This window comes from Lingula anatina, chromosome 2, assembly GCF_051362555.1.
Source record: "Lingula anatina isolate TDL-2025a chromosome 2, LinAna3.0, whole genome shotgun sequence".
Classification (NCBI taxonomy): Eukaryota; Metazoa; Brachiopoda; class Lingulata; order Lingulida; family Lingulidae; genus Lingula; species Lingula anatina.
The window spans coordinates 48,189,655-48,211,903 of NC_141768.1; the positions used below are offsets into that span (position 1 = coordinate 48,189,655).

The following is a 22,249-nucleotide window of genomic DNA, read 5'->3' on the forward strand; positions in this document are numbered from 1 at the left end:
ACAAGCGCCTGAAATGTGTAAGACTGAAAGCCATGGGACGCGTACCCTACCCTACCCTACCAGTGCCGGGCAATATTCAATAAAAAAACACTTCCTCTACGATAACGTCGGAAAGCAAACACCATAAACTTTTCTCAATTATGGACATGTGATATGTTCTATGATAAACACGTAGGATCCCATAACATAGAATATTTAATCATAATATATATTCACAGCGAATATCCAACTAAATACATGTAGAACAATTAATTAAGAGACAGACGCCGGGGTCCTCACATGTTCTGTCGCGCGCTATAATTAGTTATATTTATATTACATCATTTCGTACCATAGGTCTAGTATCATGTCATCAAAACATCCTCGGCAACTGGCCACTTACGAGATATAACTATATTATCAGACAATTTTATCAGTTACTTCATCGGTACTCAGTTGTGAGACATCTGAATCTGCAGTGTATAATAAAAGATACAGACTGATTTTCCAACAATTTATTTCAATTTAAAAAAATCATCAGAAAAAGAGGAAAGTCCATTACAAACTTTTTTAATATTTTGATATTCATTATTTCTGAGGAGAGGAGTGACGATGTTGACGATGTTTCAAGCAGTAGCCTGTTAGCTAACCCTCTGTCACAGCTACAGGAAAACAGTTTTAAGGAGAGCTTCTCCCTACAATCTTCTCATGCAAGAAATAAAGACGTTCCTATAGATCTACACCGATCTTATGTGCGCAGAGCTCTCTGTTATTCCAGTGTATATCAATGAAATGAAAAATCGACCCAAAGGACAGACAATACACTTCCATTTACGTAATAACCATGCTGAATGTGTACACTTGTTTTCATGATCTTCGTGTACCAATAAAGGATAACTACGGCTGGGGCAAATTGACAGTGAACTTGTTCGCTTCTGGAAAGTGTGTAATTAAATCTAGTTCCCTTTCTTTAATAAACGCTACACTGTTTTTCTTACATTTGTGAGTGCTCCCAGTGTCTGTGACCGCTCCTAATATGTCAATCTAAAGCAAACTCGCTGCTTTTTAATACCCATGACTATAGATGTGATACCTTCCTTCAATGCCACATCAATTAATCGTTATTTTTCTACTTTTTATTTAAAAAAAAAATGCTATAATTCAAAATCCAATGAGAAGTACTTTTTTGTGATTCATGCCTTCCTAGAACTAATTTTTCCGTCCTGAAAATTTGTCGACAGTAGTTCATACCAGTTATTTTGTCAGCTACAAAAATAAATGATTTACTTTCAAATTTTCGTTGTAAAAACTACTCCCGGTGCCGAATGATGTTGTTGGACATCCTATATTGGTGACTTAACACACTCTCTTATGAACATGTATAACAATTTGCTGGTGGGTGGCTCTAGATAGAAAATTTAAATCCATTACAGAAAGACCTAATATGATTAAAGCCACGAAACTAAAGACAATAGTCAATCATATCATGGAAGATGTACTTCCATGATTACATACATGTACATGCATCTCAGTTCAGATATCACAGCTATGAAAAAGAACGCAGTAAATCAAAGACATAAAAAGTAAGATATAGCATTTTTATATATATTCTGACTCAGATTTATACAGCCACTGAACCTTTATGTAGAAGTGAGTCACAACATTCTGTTAATTTAGTTTACAAGCTTAATCTAATATTTATGGAAATACCACGAGCCTGTGTATTGTAAACATAAGATCTAATTATATTGACCCAGAGGATAAATCAAACAGGTTGTTGCTGATTAAAGCTCTTACCTTAGCTATCAAGGTACCATTCACCAGAAACTTTACACCTGGAGAAAATTTCACAGTGACTCCAGGTTGGACTGTCAGGGTACTCCTTTTATCAACATGCAGGTCGTCTTTCACAATATAAGGACTGTTAGCTCGTAGTAATGTGGTATCGCTGTCTATAACTCCTGATAGTACTTCTTCACATGCCGTGAAAGTCAACGTAGAGACGATTATCAACACACTTAACACTGTACCTGAGATGGCCGCCGCCATCTTGGTTTGTGACTAGCCGTTAAAGTGTTTACCTATGTCTCATTCCTGGCCTCGACCTGGAGGGACTTGACACACTCAGACCAGGTGGGAGACGCCGAGGACGACGTTAATTACACCACTAATTAAGTGCCTTTAATCAAACACACTGATGAGATTCGTAATAGACCTCATCAAAAATCGGTTTGGAGATATTCAAATTGCATAGCATTAATCGTAGTGGTGAATTTAATGCTGAGGTGTATTGAGGACGCACATCGGTCACGTGACTTAAAGAGTGTCGCTTTGTTTGATACAGGTGAATAACAATCTTCTGAATCACCGCTCTGCTCTGACAGAAGGCGGGAAGTGCACTCCTACGCAAAACACCAAGGATCAGAGCAACGACTTTTCTCACAACACAGGGGAATGCAGAAGATGGATAAAAAATTAACATTTTTTCATGTGTTTAAATTGTTTTTATTTATTACTATTATTACTATTGCGGTTTGCGAACAATTTAGGCAAATATAAGCAAAGGCTAGGTCAATTAAAAGGAAAATGATCCACTTACACATCACAAGGAAAAGACCTGCGCAAAACAGCTATCCGATATATTAACAAACATTGAAACAAATCGAAGACCTCGTTTCCTAAGACCGAAAGCTAGTGCGATTTTACAGGACTAAATTCTGTTCGAAAATCAAAGACGGGTTTCCACTTTAGATTTTGCGTGAATCTGCTCCCATCCCCACCCCAAAACTCCAATATTGAGGTGACTGTCTTGAATGCTTGATTCTCCATAAGTTTCGTGTCCACTTTAAAAATAGGCACGCGCTTTTCCACATAATTCTGGCTTTAACTCTGCACCCGACGTGCGGGTAAATCGAAATTAAAATTAAGATTTTCAAGTTTCAAACTCCATGTCTGAAAACTTGGAGCAGATGACAATTAAAACAGCCCATTGAAGTTACGTAAAAGTGAAAAGGTTAAAACCTGGTTAAAATCTGAATTCACCTTAGAGGGCGTCTGAGCCAGGCGTTCCGCGGGGGAGGGGGGTCGGAGTTATTTATTGGCAATTATTGAAGCGTATGACGTGTTTTAATAATCCGACTAAAATAGTTTAAAAGATCATCAACTTTATGAAATTACTTTCACTTTCCACCCTTTTCATTTCTTGTGTGTTTAAGGTTCATGATACGATATGGCTAAATGACCCCCCCTCCCCCCAAATAAAAAAGTGGAACTTTCTTAAAAGGTAAATCACAGTTTTTGATGTTTAGTCATTGTTATCGGAAGCAATTACGCAACATTTGATTAAATAGTGAAAAAAAAAATTGGATCTCATATTACCTCTCAATAGTTTTGTTTTACTTATTTAGTTATCTCTGTACGTTGTATACGCATAAACGTAAAGCAGTTTTTAACTAGTTGTCACAGTAGAGAGCTTGTTAAAATTTATTTGCAAACACATAAGTGCTAAATAAAGTATCATTAATATAAAAATTACGGTAAAAATTACCCACGGAATCTTTTTTTCGACTTCAACATAATTAAAAAAAGTTATGAGAAACAATAATGAGTGATATAAAAGCTGGTACGCAATTCGCTTACAGTTTCTATCGCTGGTACGCAATTCGCTTAGAGTATCTATCAAAACAGAGCAAACAAAAGTACATATATATTAGCCTAAAATTGCAATTGACTATAGTTGAAAACTAGGAACTAATGAATATGACAACAATAATGGCTGAAAATGCAGGAATTTACTTAAGTTTTTTTGTGATTTGTATAACGCCATTCCCTTTGGGAAATTCTTGACACAAGCATTTGTAAACATTTCATCAACACAATCCTTTGGCATTCAACCACAAAATTACAATTACAGAGACTAATTAACAAGTTTCAATATCACATACTACACTGCACTAAATCTTTAACAAAAATCTTACTCTTGCAACCAGCAGACAAAACGCATTTGCAATACAAAATCATTTACACAATCACCTTTAGCAATAAAATTCCTGAATTACTGATGAATTTCTGTATATGGACTTTCTAAAACTAAAAAGGAAGCATAAAATTTACAAAAATAAAAAACATATATCTTTAAACCCACAAAAGAGGAAAGAAATAATATTAAATGAAATTTACTACAGTATGGGACAAAGCATTGAAAAAATCACCCACATCCTTCCCCCAACATAATATAACTTTACACTCCAGAAAAAAATATTAGATATTTAATCAAAAAGACTTTCAAAACCATCACTGACATAATTCTTTTTCAAAATATTTCACAATAAATGGCAAAAAAAAAAAAAAAAAAAAAAGAAAAAAAAAATTAACCAACAAATCTTTGTGCTACTTTACCCACATTACTGTGTCTTGTAACAAAAAGTGAAAATTTTCCCCATAAGTTACTTAAAACTGAAAAATGTCCAAGTATAAAATCCTGTATTTGCAATATCAGTAGTAGGCCTCATAGGTAAGTAGGTCAGTCTTACTTGTTTTGACATCCCTGCAATTTAACACAAATATGCAATTTCTTCATAGCAAAATGCAATATTAAGAAGATGTGATATAAATTCATTACAGTAATACTACATGGTTAATTCTGAAATAATGCTATAAGTAGATTTTGTACATATTACATAGATAAAAAATATAAATCTAATAATGTCTTATGGAATGTAAACCTTCAGCTTTACTGAAGCAATGCAGAAAAACAATTGTCTCTTATAACAGACCAGATCAACTTTTACTATCTACCAGAAGCCAGCAGAACGCCTTCAATTCTGGCAAAAACCTCTCTCACAGTACCGAATATGTGCACAGAATTAGTCAGAACATATTTTGTGAAAATTCAGCAAAAATAATTTCTGACTCTGTGACTTGTATTACATCATGGATACATTTTTTGATCAAAAGAAAAAACTCAACATTTAGAAACATCTAGCAAGATAAATTAGAAGAACAGTAGTAACTTTCTGATACATGATCTTATAATTACAAAAAAAAATTATATTTCTATATAGCATTTGTAGTGCTTTTACTGCATAAATTAGAGGTGTAGGGTAGCCTGTTTTTTATTTTGTTGCTATCATTCAATAAGAATGTTGCAACTTTAAAAAATAATGACTTAAAAATACATTATCTGTTAAATTTACAATTTCTTCCCCCCCCCCCCCCCCTGAATAGAGATATCGACCTTAAGTTTATATATCATATAATATAGCAGCTTATTTCACAACCTTCATTGCACACCCATAATTGGTTCTCTGTGCACTCCCACAGATTTTAGATCGATCTTTCCCCTTGGGGAGTCTCACTAGATTACTGTCAGCTTAGCCAGCTTAAATGTCTGTCCCGCCTACTAAAAGCTGTAAGAGGGTAATTAACTTCCGTGCGCGCTCGGCTGACAGCAATTTAACATGAACCCCCAGGGAGATAGGTCAATTCAGATGGATCGATCTAAATCTGTGGGAATGTAGTCTTACTGAAAGACACAGCACCTCAAAAACGGATGAAGATTTTCATAGAATACAAAGCACCTAGTAACATACAAATTTTATACTGTCTAGGTATTTTTATACATATGAATAGTTTTATATATATTGAACACTCAATAGAGTAACGTTAAGTCTGTGTAATATCCAATTTTGTAGGAAATGTATATATAACCCCCCTTTTTTGTAAAAGAAAATACAAGTATGTCCTTTATATGATAACAAACATTAATAGAAAAAGGGCTTTTGGTCTCCCTCTTTAATTACTATAATTATACTGCACCCTTTATACAATTTTGTATGCATAAAAGGGCAAAACTATTAAGACATTAAATCATAATTCAGATTCTTAAATCTCCAGGGATATTTTCATGTCCATAAGTAGTAAATATATCAAAAACTTCTTTTCATTCACATATTTCACATCACAAAAATGTATTACTCATATAAATAAAACTGTAACATTAAAATATTTGTGCCATTTTTTTTTCTATTCTATTTCTGTGTAAACCATGATATGCCTTCAGAAAGAATTACAATTCTTCTATCACTAACCTCTACACATTCAACTTCTAAAATTAATTAATTCAGTTTGATTAATCATTGCCTCTCATACAATAATTTCAATAAGCACTGAATATATTACCACTATTTCTAATTTCAAACATGGACATAATGTCCATGTTTCAAAAAAGAAAACTCTAATCCTGGTTGTATCTATTTTGTAGTTTTCTATATGGATTTTTTAATAGGTATTTGAATTTGTCAGGATTCTTAAGCAAATAAGATGGAGCAAAGAATGGATCCGTTTTAGGTGTTTCATAAACAACACCTCCCTCTCCTAAAGTATTGCCGTCAAACCAGGTACCCGTCTTAATCAGGTTTGCAATATAGGTAAGGTTCTGCTTCTCTGGGAAGTCACCCCAGCGCGGGTAATCTCCATTTTGAGCTGAGGTCAGTTTTGTCGCAATTCCTTTTGGTTTGAAACACCAAGAGCAATGCCAGCCCCCCAGGTGGTTGTGGGAACCAAAAAACCAAGGCTCTGTAGTCACGTTATCAGCTAACCAGCGCAAAGAGGGTTTATCAAGTAAGTATGTGCCTTCCACTGCTTTACGTAGAGCACTTGTGTCATATTGAAAGACGTATTTGAAAATAAACATTGAGCAGCCAACCATTATCCTTGAAATTTCTGGCATTTTCCAATAGTACCCATACACCGACCAGCGGAATTTTATTCCAAAAGGCTCTGGGAAGCCATTGTGCCATTTTAGAAAGAGCATAAGGTCTCGTGATGGTAGTTCATCAGCATCCGTTATAATCATAATGTCGTCTGGTCTTAAATCCCCAATGTGTTTTAATCCTTTCTTTCCACAGTAAGCTCGAATGTAAGCATCAGCAATCCAACCATCTTTACGTCCTCCTTCTGGAAAATGGTCTAAAAATGTGTATAAAATTTTGGAATGATACTCTGCGCCAAATCCAGAGTTTAATGCTTTCAGCAGTCGTAACTGTTTCTTGTCTCCATATGCACTGTAGTTTGATTCCACGATGATGAATTGATCTACAACATCTCCGACTTCATGAAGAAGAGTCGTTAATGCTTCAAACTCATGATTAAAAGGGAAAGCATGAATGATACGTCTTGGATTTTTTCTGACATGAAGTGTTCGGGGTGGATAATCAGCGAAGTGTACACAGGCGGGAATGCTGCATTGTGGGCCATACCAGTTAGGTAAACAAGTACATAATCCTTGGTTAGTAAAACTTTTTGTCCCTTCCTTAAAACAACGTTTTGTACCAACTATGTGGAAATATGATTTTTTATCTTCACCAAGAATCACTTTTTGTGATATATATTTGTTGAATTTTTTAAAACTCTTTTGTTTTTGCAGTGTTTCTGAGAATTTCACTCTCTGTGACTGTGTTGTATATACTGAATTGTTACTTTTGATTTTTGGAAAAAAATCTTGCTGTATTTTACTTGGATTTCCTATAACTTTAGCTACCTTCTTTCCTTCAGTTTTTAAATTAGAATCCCCGCCTGAACGCAAAGCTTCCTTAAGGACCTTGACATTATACACGTGTGGATCACCATTAGAATCTTGTACATGTGATGCATTCTTTTGTCTCTGTTTTCCCAGTGTGAAGACAAGATAATAGCTCATCCCACATAACTGCATCAGCACCACTGCTATGATAACACCCTTGATGCATTGTTTACTGTTGAAAATCTTGGAGGGGTGGCTCATGGCTTCAGCCTGAAAAATACATAGAAAGAAATATTACTCCATAATATCAAAATGAAAGGTTTGATCCTTCCAGGTGTTCTTCATGAGCTTGTTAAGACAGAATTGTAGGCCTTTAATTGTTAACCCCCCCCCCACCTGATGACCACCATGTCATAACTTCACTCCTGTGTGAGATTTATTATTAATTGCATCTTCATCTTACTTCACTTCATATATTCAGTGCCATCTGTCATATAATTCACTAAATAACAGGACTGCACTTTTTCCAAGGAAGAAGTGATATTTTCTCCAGGGAAAAGTGGACTTATCACCTCTTGGTTGTGATGTCGAAGGGCAGCTCATGTGCTGCATTAAAGAGCAAAGGGTTAAAATCATAATCAGCCGACACTTTTGCCACAAGGACAGTGGGACAGGGACTTAGATCCCATTCAGATAGACACATTGTACTAGTTGGGTCGGTACAAACTCCAGCGGCAGATTGAGGCCATCTTCTGGAAGACCCAGACTGGTCAGATTTTCAAGTTTACACTGACGGGTATCTTATTTTTTCTGTCAGAAAACAGTAAAAAATAGAGGATGGATCAACAAAGATAATTTAGAAGACTATCAGAAAATATCTCTGGATCGGCCCCTGAACTTTGTGGGTAATGTAACATGGAAATTATCTTACTGATCCATACTGTCAACATTAGTCTAGAAGAGTCTTACCATTAGAAAATCCCAGATTTTCCACCTCACTATCTCCTGCTGGACTAAATCTTATATTTACTCTCTGACTGGTGAGCTAACATGCCATTCAGTAATAGGAGGGACAAGGAGTGCTGTAAGTAATGACCCCTCTGTGTGGACAGGTGAATCCTGGTTAGGAGGAAAAAATAACTGCATATGTCTGTGTATCTATGTAGGTGTAACATGCAAACATGGCAGACTAGTCCCACAGTATTGATTGCATGATTTACAACAATTTGGTTTCCAGAACATCAGACTTTCTTGAAGATGCTTACCACAGACTCTGCTCTCATCTGGTCATGTGTCTTAGAGCGCATTCAGATTCTCACATGGCTGGATCAGTCTAGCTTTGCAGGGGATTCTTGCTAAAGTATAATCATTTTAATCAGCATACAAGACTATGTGGTTGGGAGGGGGGGGGAGAGAGAAAGAGTGCCTGACAATTAAGGTGACTACAATGACTGCACTTCAGTGTGAATCCCTGCAGAGATAGATTGATCCTGTTGGTACTGTAAGTTCATTCTGTATCAGGGTTTCAAAACATTTTACATTGACCCATCTTCCCCTCCCCAGTGCCTGTTTAACCCTTTCCTAGTCACAAAAGTTGGTCAAGTCATCACCTGGGGAATTCTATTAATTCTGCAGACTGACACAGAAAACTATGTGCTTTACTAAAAATTTCATAACATCTATATTTTTTTATCCTAATGGTGTGAAATATTCTGTTGAAAGAAAACGTGAATGCAAGTGTAGAAGAATACTTTAAATTAATAACTGGTGTAGCAAAAGCCAGTTTTAATCAGTAGCCTCAGATAGAGGTTTTATTTATCTATCTCTTCTTAACTGTGACAATGTAACCATATCATTCACCAGGCATTTTTTTAACAATAACATGCTTGATACTACTGTACCCAATTTCATTCTTTTACCAACCATTTCAGACATCCTCCGAATATTGTACAACACCATGAATGTGCTCCATATCCCAACTCTATACTACATCTGTAATCTCAGCCATAAACCCTCATTGAGCCTGCATCAATAATGGTTGGTGCTCCTAATCCCATTATCAAAGGAAAATGTCTAGGGGCATGGTAACAATATATTGCTCAGCCAAGTGAGGCACAAAAGTCCCATTTCCAATTTTCCAAACCTGGAGCACATGGCTGTGAGAGGTGCTATCCTTGTACTTGGACAATGCATTCTTACACCCCAATTCCATAGATTTTTAGATCGATCTATCCCTGTGGGGAGTCTCACTAGATTACTGTCAGCTTGGCCGGCTTAAGCGTCTGTCCCGCCTACTAAAAACTGTAAGGGGGTAATTAACTATGGTGCTCACTCGGCTGTCTGCAATTTAGCGTCACCCCCAAGGGAGTTAGGTCGATCTAAATCTTAATCTTTAGATAGATCTAAATCTCTGGGAAAGCACCCTTAGGGACCATTCAGAATAGAAGATCCGAGTATCAATTGGTCCAAGGCTCAATATGGCGGACCCTACATGAAAGGAAGACCGCTTAATCCTGTAATGGTCTCTCCGCCTCTCACACGCCTACCCACACATCTGGTCAAATTGAGACGAAATTTAATTACTGTGCCCCATCAGGGACGAAGCGTGGAGAGGCGTGTGAGAGGCGAGAAAGACCATTTCAAGATTAAGGGGTCTTCCTTTCATGCAGGTCTGCCATATTTAAACCATGGACCAGTTAGCACTTGGATCTTCTCTTTAAGTAACACGAAAGCAAGTAATGACAGCCTCAATGAAGACCTAAGCCATTATTCAATATCAAAACAGCTTGTTGCCATAAGCACTAGTGTATTAGCAAGGTATATCTTACAGCATGTAACCAAGTGATGAGAAAAAACAACAGCAATCTTTACGTGCCTTTAATTCATTATCATGTACCTGTATCTTGGTAAATCTGGGCATGTCCATATTGTCAAAACTGATGAGTGAATTTATAACATGTTTATGTCCATTAGATTATTTTATTTGGATGTTATTCACTAGTGTCACACAATATACAGTGAACACATGAGTAAGCAAGGACACCACAGTTGTCAATAAAACATATCATCCTCATTAGCAGCAGTGTTATTGTCAATATATTTAACATCATTGTAGCAATCAGGACATAGTCTGCTGCTAAGTGAAAAAGTCTGAAAATATGGTGGGGTCCAGAAGGGCCTTTCCATTATCTCAAAAATGATACTTTTGGCTCCAAAAGTTGGGAATCCGCTGATAGGCAGAAAAATCTCATTACTGAGTAATTATTGGGAAGCTACCAGCAGCTGCAATGGAAGGGACACTTTAATTGGTTCTAATAGTGAAACCATATCATAGTGTCTCAACATCTACTATTTGAAGAGTGAACTACATCCAGGCCTCAGAAACTATTATTGTCCTTTATGATTGTGATCACTGAATTAAAAATTTAATTCACAATTTCATGGTCAAATTGTAAACACAATGGCTGTGATAATCATTTCACAAATCTCATTACTGAGTAACTACTGGCAAGCTACCAGTAGCTGTAATGGCAAGGTAACTTTAATTGGTTCTAATGGTGAAACCATATCATAGTGTCTCAACATCTATTTCAAGAATAAACTACATCCAGGCCCATAAACAATGATTTTATGTTTGACATCACTGAATTAAAGATTTAATTCACAATCTCATGGTCCAATTGTTAAAATACTGGCTGCGATAATCAATTTTTTACTGCACACAATTTTTGAGATTATGTTAGGCTTTCATCCATGTCTCTCACTGTTTGCATAAAAGTTCTTGTTCTCAACCATTGGGTATGATCAATATGGCAGAAGAGTTTGAAAAACTTGCAGAGTAAACAGCACTTGCATCCGCCATTGCAGTCCCTGTAACCTTCTCATGAAATGGCAATTATTATCAGCAAGTTGGTCAACTCCACAATATTTATACATATTCCATGTATCATTTGCTATCCACTTCCATTGTCTTCAGGTGTATCATTAACAACAAGTCAAACAATAGATTGGAACATCTTGAGCATTGTGATTTTGACAATGTTGACATGAATTATTCACGCCTATAAATATTGCTGCTTACCAAGTCTCGAATAGGAAACAAGTACAAATTTGGCTTACAAATGTCTCCATAATCAAACTTATGTGTTTATATAATTCACTCTTCCTACTGTGTGGTTTTTTTAAATAAATGTGATTATCATTATGGTAATAAAATACCAGAGTAATGAGTCTATGATAATCTCATATGGAATGTGCTGAATGGGACAGGTAAGGGGGCTTACAGTTCACAGTTAATAATTTGATGCTGGCAGTCAGTTTTTTTTTTTTTCTTTTTACCATTAAATCAAATTTCAAGCCATTAATACGATGACTGCAATCACTGATGTGCCACTATATAACATAAACGGTAATTTCATTTCTAAGGCCTGATATATATATATATATATAGAGAGAGAGAGAGAGAGAGAGAGAGAGAGAGAGAGAGGGAGAGAGAGTGTGTATTGGTCTGAGTCAAACTGAGCTGGTGCAGTCTTTTCAATGGGGTTTATGATGCCTGACAAAGGCTACAATACAGTGTGTCCACACCACTCCTTCCTCCACAGACGGTGAGACCATATCAGGCCCGACAACTACATATCTGGAGAAGACAAGATGTGGATAGAAACTAAGACCCCATTCCCATACCTAGATCGATCTAACAGGATCGATCCATCTCTGGGGGTTTCTCTTTAAATTGCTTTCAGCTTAAGTGGCTTAGATGGCTGGCACACCTACTGAAGCTGCTAAAAGATATTTACCTCCTAATACTTGAATACTACCCCACCAGGAATTTAATCAGTGTCTACTAGCAGATTGGACAACAAGCTTTGAAGTGGGTTGCCATATTTGACCCTCAGACTAGTTAGTCCACTATTCTGAATGTGGCCATAGAAAGCCTGTTTAATCTCAATGGTTCAATTTAAGTGAATTTTAGTTTAGGACAGTAGATTCTGACTCTGGTGCACCAGATGACCTATAAGTTTAAAGTATTTGACATAGCCTCGAAACTGTGAATATTACTGAACAGGTACAGTGTATCTGCCTACCAGTTCTTTCACTCCCCTCTCATCTATAAAACAAGTTTTCAACAACCCACCCCCCACTGCCATGATAGTATTCACCCCTGAGACAATACGCCATTCAGGATAAAGGGGAGTTGGATCAGACAAGCTATGTTACGTAAACAATTATGTTCTATATATCTGACTCTTTGTCTGTAGACTCTATATATATAACTCCCCCTACTGAGCAGAGGACAACAGACTTCACCTGAACCTGAAGCCTGGGTGTAGTATCCCTCTACCAGGGCCACAGGTTGATTTTTTACTAAATATTCACGGTTATGTCTATGGCTAATTCATGGCACATTTCTTGGTCGTTGCATTGGAGAAAAGTGCACATGATTAATATACAGCCCTGGAAGAGAGTGGGCTGCAGCTCACTTTTTATATCAGACTTTCTTATCTACTAGTAACTGGAGAGAAATGAAAGCAATACATGATAACACCTTTGAAAGTCTTCTGGGCATTTTTAACCATGTAGTCTTAACTGGTCTTAAGTCCAAGCAACATCATTTATCACCAACTCAAGGTGCATTACCTCCATTCATTTCTAGCCTCTTGTTACCTGTTCTGCTACCTGTAGTACCCAAGTCAAGCTCACCAGCACATCTGATCCCCTGTGTTTTGTTGTAAAAGGTCAAGTTACATATATATATATCTACAGGGGCCTTTGTGCTGGGTTGGTAAAAAGGCTGACATGGGAATGAACAGGACGTGAAAAGGAAAGACTGAAGCATCCATTGTTGAATGCAAAACTGGTTCAGTCAGTTATCAAATATCAAGGGTTACATCAAAGATAGTGGTTGTATATTGGAGGAAATGGTCAACACACTGTTAAAGTTTGTGCTGGTTCTCCAAAATTAATGTTTTACATAATACACAGCTACTAGTATATAAAGTGTACCAGTATACCACTGTGCAGAGAGCTATATGTGACTAATTGACAATCTAAAATTCATTGAAAAATTGATCTTCATGCATCTACTTAAATAACAGACATATCACTACACAAAGAGAAGCTGAAATTAAGGATACAGTCTACAGAACGTGTGGTTCTAGTTTTGATACTGATAGGATATAAAATTTTGTCCTTTCTAATGTACATGTACAGTGTATATTTTTATAGATTTCTAAACATGCTATGAATGCTGTAGACTTCGTGTCTAAAAACGTTAAAAATCGCGCAGAAGCCGATGATGTGGTCTTGTTGGTTATATTTACCGATATCAAATGCTCTAGAGCATTTCTTGATAAAGTCACAGCGGAGCGTTGTTTTCTGACTTCAGCCGGGCTTGCTTCTGGACTCAGTCGTTGGCTTGGGCATTGCCGCTTCTCTTGCTGTCAAGGATGTTCACTCTGGATAGTTCTGTACTCCTTAAATTATATAATTCTTTTCCGTCAACTTATAAATAAATCTAGCGGTCGTAGCATCGTATGTTACGTAGGCTCATGAGAAGAATGCGCGGCATGTTACGCTACACTACTAACAGTGCTGTCAAAGTGCAGGGGGCGGAAAGACATTTTGCCTTATCAAGTTGAACTTAGGGGATTAGATGTAGATCTAAACTACAAACAACCATCAAGACTTGTGTCTATATACTTCACCGTGACTACACAGAAACAAGCCCAGTTAACTCTAAGAAGTCTTACCTCCATACCATGCGAGTCTCACCAGTTTGACAATAACTCGGCTTTTTCCGTAAAATCACGACAATAGCCGATCGCTATTCGATATTAGAGGCGCCTGCGAGGATGTAAACAAGCAGCCAAAGTGAAACTCTGCGCCTGTATTTTGTACACTAAAGGCCCTGGATATCATTGAGCGTTTTAATCAAATAAAAGTTGGTATAAAGGGATTAAAAAAAATCAAATATTTGTTTTACAATCACAAGACGGACAAGTATTCGCGCAGTCAGGGTCTTGGCATACACATGTATGATCAAGAATATTTCCAAGATGATTGATCATTGTCATCATTATTTCATCGTTTGTTTACATAAAAAGGCGATTAATGGTGACTTAACAAGACGGGTTTATGCCTCCGTCTCTCACAAATATAGTTAAATCATGGGCATTATATGCTGAACCTTATTATGCTACATTTTTAAGCCAAATAAATTAGCCGATATTTAGGTGGACACCGTTTTCTTCAATAACTCAGGCATACAAAAGATCTTGTAAATCGTAAATCTTGTAATATTAGTGTTTAAACTTTAAAGAACTTTTCTATTCATAGGGATAATAGTTATACTTTGCAATAAGTTTTATTTGTCAAAGGTTCTCAACTATAGTTCTGTATATTTTTTTCACCAAATGATCATAACCAAGTTTTGCATGACAGGCCGTTTTATTTTTTATTTTTTTTCACGTGTAAAAATAGCTTTAAATAATAATTAATGACGTTAGTATCCATGTGACATAAATATACAAAATGCATTTAAACTGAATTAAATGTGACTGACATAAACATGAGCATTATATGCTGAACCAATGACATTTTTTTCAAAAGTTAACTTATAAAATGTTTTCAAAGTTAATTTCACCAAATGGCCAACAGTTTTTAGTACATAAAAGAGGTTTTTTTGTTACCCACGTTAAAACAGTTGTAAATATGTAACATGTATCAGCTTAGTACAATGTGGTTGATATTTCTGGAAATACACAAAACACTATTAAATTGAAAATTTCTCATAAATCTATGTTAAAAAATCCATTTACTTTACTTTAAAATTCTATTTCTGTGGGAGTGAACTTAATTTGACTCATTAAACTAATACAGATGACCTTAAAATAGAATTGCTTTTTTACATTAGCACAAATAGAAGTGTATGAATCACAAAGAAATTGCCTACAGACTTCCAGCAACATACCATAGCTGTAAACCCTAGAACAAGTAGTCTGGTATATGACATGCCACACCCACTCCAGTCAATATTTAAGTACTTTCCCTGCTTTTGTTCTGCATTATAAATCCTTGCCAAATTACTTCACCATTCTTCGAAACAAAATTTTTACAGAACCTGGTTTGAGATATTTTTATATGATTTAGTCTTTCCTAAAATAATGCATATTTTACCCCAAACAGCATAAACGTCAAAACCGAATTGTGAATGGGAAAATTTTTTTATGTAATCAAATGCACAATGGCACCTGTACTTTACCTATACTACACGTTTTCCTTTCAACACTTCTCATACTTTAAAAAATCCATATACATTATAGTTTTTAAATAAATATGGAAAACACCTGAAAAGATTTCTTGCAAAATCACTAATTATAAACATATTTATATAATCATATATGCTGACTATAGCACTACTAAATGTACAGATTGCACTCCTGGCTCACTTTTACATACAGAACTGTATTCTTGATTAATTCAACAGCCCCTGATTACAATGAATACACCACTGATGGCAATATATAATTTTATAAACCATGCGTCATTGTACAGATTTATCATACAGTACACAGGCTTACAAATTCTGAAATAGTAAACAGGCCAGTAGCAAGCAATTTTAAATGTGGGGGTACTTTATCTGAAAAAGCAGACCTTTCAACATGTGTTCCTAGACCGAATTTAACACAGAGCGGACCTTTTTTCAGAATAAAGGAAGGTTCATTGGAGCCCCCCCCCCGGCCTGGCTACTGACTTAGTAAATTGAAACCTGTTACAGTAATGAAATCAGAAACCCCTCCCCCACCCTCACACCCCCTTGGGATGAACTTTGTTGAACTCCTTACTCCTCTTTATTTCAAGTCTGTCAACTCCTTAATTAGTAGAACCATATTCATTGTCAGTAACATTTTAAATATATACAGTTTTCCATTGAATTTAATCAGATTTCATCAGCTATTTTACACAATATTACACTTCATTTCAATAACTACTTTTGACTACATATGCCCAGAGTATACTCATTTCTTCTGTATAGTAAGTCTATAATAGTAAATATGTGAACAAAGTAGTTTCTTGATGTTGTCATAACAAGCTATCATTATGATACCACACAGCCACTATTATTTCTAGGGTCTTTTCCTGCATGCTTGATATCTTCTTCCTTTACAGGTGGGATCTCCTTTCCTTCACCTTTTTCTTTCTCCTGAAATGAAGCAAGATAACTTATATTTTTCTCCACCTATACCCAGACTAACAGGTTATAACCTTAACTATCAATAGCAAAAAGAATTAAAAATCTTGTTTGTGGATCAATGTAATAAAGGGAAGTCAACAGTATTGCACTTGTCATAAATTGTGCTATTTTCTGGAAGCCTAAACTGATCATTATGCACAATATGGCAATTTGCACCTTTTACAAATTATAAATTAAGTTCCCCTGCTCAAATATAATTGGAAGTTGAGTAAGGAAAAAATATGTTGAGGGAATTTTGAAGTTTGGAAAATTCATAGTACTGGTCGATAACTGAATGAAGGAAAATGTGTAAATTACATATCTAATGACAAATTCCTGATATCTGATATGGTAACAGCCACTGCAATTGTCCTTCATTAAGAAATCTAAAAGACGTATCAAACTTTGCACCTTTTCAGGAACAGGTGGGTTGTTTTCCACCTTGAACTCAGCATACACAGCAGGATTCCATGCAGGACTTGGTGGTGGGAACTCCACCTCCTCAGGACTGGCTAAACCATAGGTGGCCTTCAGTGCCAAGTCTGGTAACTCCTCTGGAACCTTGTGATGGTAGCTGGAATGGGGAAAAGTCAGAAAAATGGATGATTGTTGCCATTTTTTTCCTTAAAATACAAGGATGTAACTTTGCTTGGTGGTAGCTGATATATAGGGAAAAATTACAGTTGTGGTGATATTTTTTATTGTGTAGCACACAACAAACAAGAGTGGTGTACAGAGTGTAGGTACAGGTAAATAGTGATGACAGCTGAAATGTTGTGTTAATTAACTGATTGTTTCCATATTCTATTTTTCACTTTTCTAATCAACATCTGTTTCATTGATGCACATGGCACACCAAACCCAGCAAGTGTTTAGTTAAGCCAAACCAGTGTGCCCCCAGTTATGTACTTACATAAACCCATTCTCTCTCTCACATTTCTCCAATGTTCTCTTCACAATGGGGCCTAGTCTCCTGAAGAACAAGTGTTCCTCTGGTCTGGCTGTGGTACCTGGACCCTTGGCCTGTTTGTATTCCTTGGCTAGAGCACCTGCCTTCTCATACTCTTATTAAAACAATAGAATATCCAATTAACATGCAGTTTATGCCAAAGAATTTCGGACTGAAAATCCTATTCAACACCTGCCATGTTTTTATTTTTAGGAAAAATCCTCATAAAATGCAAAAGGTAAAATACTTTAATTTACACATTAAGTCTTTGACACAAATCAAAATCTTTTGAATTATACACAAGACTGCTGAAGATCTCGCACAATAAGATTTGTTCATATAGATTTAAAATGAAAAATGTCATAAATATAACAAACCTTTGACACTTTCTCTCAGACATCTGATTGCCTCTCCACACTTGTCCTGTGCCAGCAGAGTTTCGCCATGATATGAGTACGCCTGTAGAAAAAAAGGTAAGAGTCTTACATATGTGGTTGTATGATAAAATACACACCATACCATACCATACCATACCATACCATACCATACTATACCATACCATACCATGATATGAGTACGCCTATAGAGAAAACTGCGAGTTAAAATTCTTACATGTGTATCTATAGTAAAATACATACCATACCTTACTAATATATGAGTATGCCTATAAAGAAAACAAAGGGATTAGAGCAATGTTTTTCCCAGTGAAATGCCCAGCCCTCATTTGGACAGCTACTGGCATCCCCAGACAGCCTTTATCTGCAAAGATGGCTTGACGGCTCATGAATTTTTTGAAAAATAACGACTTGGACTCCTTGAAATTTTGTAGGAAATTACAGTTGGTATACATACCCTAACCATGCCATATCTTATCATGAAGGCATTGTCTCCATACCTACACAATGACACAGTAATCACAATCAACTCATAAATGAAATAAAACCTACTTACATAAGCCATATAAAAAGCTCTCTTTAATTGGAGATATTTGCGCCATTTGGTGACTAATCTTTCATCTTCGCCTTTAAGTGAGTCATCTGAAAATATAGCATTTATGATTATAATTCTGTCACAGTTTTAATCCACTACTTTAAACTGATGGATCTAGTCCTCATAATGTCATCAGAAATAAACAGAGTTCACTACAAATATCAACTGTTTGGTATATCAAAGAAGTATGAAGTGCAAAACTCCAATAGATGTTCTTAAGAATTGAGTGCATAAAAAGAGTACAGTGCTTGTTACTTATTAACCGCTTTAGAAATATCAGTGTTAAAATGACAATGTCAAGGAGTCAAAGAATAAACATATTACCTACAGCTCAACATGTGATATGGCCAACAGACCGAACAGTTTCATTTTTAAAGCTAAAAGTATGCATAAAATTACACTTGATTTTTTTTAAATGTGAAAGCAGAGCTTTCATAATCTTTACACCAATAACACAGTTACCCACACTTACCTGCGCTCTGAAACATGTTTGAGGTTTCAAAAGCCAGAGCAGATATAAGACTAGCAGTGTGCTTCAGTTCCACAGCTCTTGCCAAAGTCACTGAAAGAAATTAGTAAAGTTATTACTACAAAGGGACCATAAGTCTACTGAATTATTGTAAAAGTGAAGTAGTTTCTGAGATAACATACAATGGAATTTCTGAGATAAAACATGGAGTGATCAATTACATCTGGTCTGTGGACTTCAACTATGTATATTTAGACGGTTGTACAAAATGAAAGACTACACAAAATATTCATTTTCATGCTCTCTCTCTCTCTCTCTCTCTCTCTCTCTCAACCAATTGGTCCATCCCCCCCCCCCCCCCCACACACACACACACACACAACATACCTCAGAAGGCCACATGGTATGAAACTATACAAAACTGCACAATACTCTCCTGAAAAAGACTACAACATTCATACCATGTGACAGCTCTCCTCACCTTCCTGTGCCTCTGCTGTAGACTGGTGCATATAGGCAGTGACGACCCTGCTGTCCAAATCTGTCCCCTGCTCCGGTGACTCTATCAGACCAGCAATGCACTTGTCCTGGGTTAATAAATGAAAAACAAATTAATGAATCGTTTCAGTGTAAGTCAGACTTAAATTCTATACTAGAGAACCATCTAAATTGTAGACACTATTGGCCAAACTCAAGAGCTATGGTAATGACTCGATCTTTTCAACAGAGAAAAATTATCAATCAAAAATCATCAATCTTTAAATGCACAATTGTGAAATCATTACAAAACATGCTCTGTATAGCAATATGGGTGATTTTACTGTATAAAATAGATTCAATAGAACTATTTTGTAGCCTACTTTTTAGTTTTGTTGCTACCATTTAATAGGATTGTTCTTATTTTTATAATGTTCTGTAAATTTCACAATTTCCCCCATTGAAAGATTAAATCAAAAATTAATTAAAATAGCATGGTCCCTATTTGTTTCATTACAAGTTTGATCATCTTATACTTCAATTAGCTTATAGCAGTCTTTTCTGTATGAAAAAAGAGCATATGTTCACATAACTCACCCGTAGATGTACAAAAATCCCAGCTGCCTTTCTTAAGCATGTGTGTACTTCTTTAGCCTCATCCATGCTGGGTCTGGAATTAAACAGAGAGCAGCCTCAGCATGCATTTTAAGATAGGGGATAACTATTCAATATTCTACACAAGTTTCTGTGTCCTCACACTTTCTTTCTTTATTTTTTATGTCATACAAAAGTGTGCAAATTCATTAAAAAATGTAAATAGCATTGAAATATAGAAAATATTGTTATATTCTGTAGTTGTTATTTCTATGATAACATCAAAAAAATTTTTCCCAATATAATTTCTGAGTACATAAAACATCATGTTAAGGTATTTATAGACATTTTTATTTAAAAAATTATTATTGTTAGAAATTTAAAGCTATTCTTAAAGCTTCCAGCGATACAGTCTGTAGCATTAGACTTTGACAACTTATTTAACCTTGTTATTACATAAGACAGCCATGTTAATAAGGCCCAAATAGTGGGAAGAGAAATTGTGAAAGCGAGTTTACAAAGAAAACCCTGCAGCATAATAACAATTAAAGTCACTCTCAAAGTGTCCTGGTGCAGACTGTATTACTAAAGTATACCGCTCAGTGAAGTTAAAGACAATGTCAAATCTGCTCACTCATCATTCTCTGCAGCAATTTTAGCTGCATGCTTTGTATACCACAGGGCCACATTTACTGCCATAGAGACAAACTCATACATTGCATCATACTGTGCCCTGAAAACAAAAACAATAATCATAATAATGATAAATTGCTAAAAAACATATTATCATCATTTAGGCATTAACGACAACATGTCATCATTTATCACCATTTCATCATTTATTAAAGTGAATTTGTTTGTAAGAGTTTTTTGTGTGTACAATTAATTCAGAGAAAGAGGACCCATAAAATGTTGTAATATCTGACAGCTAAATCCTTGTTTCATTTTACCATTTTGATGCATTACATATTCATTCTTCATGTGGAGCTGCATCATCACTTAGAAACAGGTGCTAATTTTAATATTTTTTTTTTTTCATTATCATAACAGTGACTTAGAAATCAGACTCTTAAAAAAGACAATTGACAACTTACGTAGGAGTGTTTCCAGTCAGTGTGTTGGTCCATCTGAACCTAATTATATGTCTGAGTTTGCTCTCTCCTCCTTTTTCATCCACAGCTGTCAAAAACCCTTGTAACAAAGAGAAGTATTCCTTTGCAACGTTGTCTACAGTTTCCATGTTCTCATTGGGATTTGACAGGATATCAAGCAGCCGGTTTCTGTGTTGCCTTAAGTCACTGTTGCATGAAATTTAACAAAATATATATCACATATTCCATACTGCTCTAGATCTACCATCTAATATATCTACTACATATTCCAAGAACAATAATAAACAAGACCACTTTTAGATATAGGGTGGTCGACTGTGAAAGGGGGGGATATGATCATCAATTCGAACCCCTCACGTAGTGTCGGCCTTTCACTATTTCCCGTAATCTCTTAAAATGAGATTTCAGTGTCTTTGAGGACAAAATGCTTCCTTAAAGCTGAACACTTAAAACTGTAAGTACAACTCGGTCTCGTGACACTGACAGATCTGCGTTATTTCCTTGTACATTGTGTATCAATTTAACATAAATCGAATTCATAAAATTAATCCTCACCAAGTAAGTTAGCTTACCTGCATATTTTACGTGTTGGGCCAGTACTAGTTACCCCTCTAAGGTCGAACGTGACCGGCGCTGTCGCCTTGATAGGATTCCTATGGAACCAGTGCGCCATATTTGTTGTCGATTCTATTTTTGGAAGCAGACGTCCTCGTGACGTCATAGCCTAACTCACTGGCTGAGTAGCGTGAGGGGGGTATTAAATCCAAAATAAAAGGACTTTTCTAAATAATTAGGGAATGACAGATGAAAAGTAGAAAATTATAAAGAAACATAGTGCAATTTGGGATTTAGGTTAAAAATCCAATGCCCCACACACTTTATAGATTGTCATGAAAAAAGACAATCAATATTGACCCTGCAT

The 22,249-nt window shown here is 35.9% G+C and overlaps 3 protein-coding genes across 7 annotated transcripts in view; all 3 read right to left on the bottom strand.

Annotated features, from left to right (window-relative positions):
• The window catches only part of LOC106180235 (protein bark beetle), a 28,513-nt gene extending 26,246 nt beyond the window's left edge, over positions 1-2,267 (bottom strand). Inside the window, exon 1 of the mRNA XM_013564166.2 lies at positions 1,777-2,267. Coding sequence (XP_013419620.2) covers positions 1,777-2,028 — 252 coding nt within the window. The 5' untranslated portion in view covers positions 2,029-2,267. The remainder of the gene's footprint in view (positions 1-1,776) is intronic.
• A 1,488-nt stretch (positions 2,268-3,755) lies between these two features.
• LOC106180254 (beta-1,4-mannosyl-glycoprotein 4-beta-N-acetylglucosaminyltransferase) lies at positions 3,756-14,396 on the bottom strand. Of its 5 annotated transcripts, XM_013564203.2 has the most exons (3): positions 14,254-14,396; positions 13,825-13,977; positions 3,756-7,771 (listed from the first exon to the last, which is right to left on the bottom strand). In XM_013564203.2, the coding sequence occupies exon 3, from the start codon at positions 7,760-7,762 to the stop codon at positions 6,215-6,217; it is 1,548 nt and encodes a 515-aa protein (XP_013419657.2). In that variant the 5' UTR covers positions 7,763-7,771; positions 13,825-13,977; positions 14,254-14,396; the 3' UTR covers positions 3,756-6,214. The 5 variants fall into 5 exon arrangements, with proteins under 5 accessions (XP_013419657.2, XP_013419654.2, XP_086860104.1 ...); XM_013564200.2 differs by lacking the exons at positions 13,825-13,977; positions 14,254-14,396 and adding an exon at positions 13,142-13,307; XM_087003978.1 differs by lacking the exons at positions 13,825-13,977; positions 14,254-14,396 and adding an exon at positions 13,169-13,289.
• Positions 14,397-14,931: 535 nt separating this feature from the next.
• On the bottom strand, positions 14,932-22,058 carry LOC106180253 (BRO1 domain-containing protein BROX). The gene is made up of 11 exons (XM_013564197.2): positions 21,900-22,058; positions 21,310-21,513; positions 20,850-20,948; positions 20,219-20,291; positions 19,626-19,731; positions 19,148-19,237; positions 18,637-18,722; positions 18,063-18,144; positions 17,650-17,800; positions 17,148-17,310; positions 14,932-16,706 (listed from the first exon to the last, which is right to left on the bottom strand). The coding sequence occupies exons 1-11, from the start codon at positions 22,046-22,048 to the stop codon at positions 16,602-16,604; spliced, it is 1,308 nt and encodes a 435-aa protein (XP_013419651.2). The 5' UTR covers positions 22,049-22,058; the 3' UTR covers positions 14,932-16,601.
• Between the last annotated feature and the right edge of the window lie 191 nt (positions 22,059-22,249).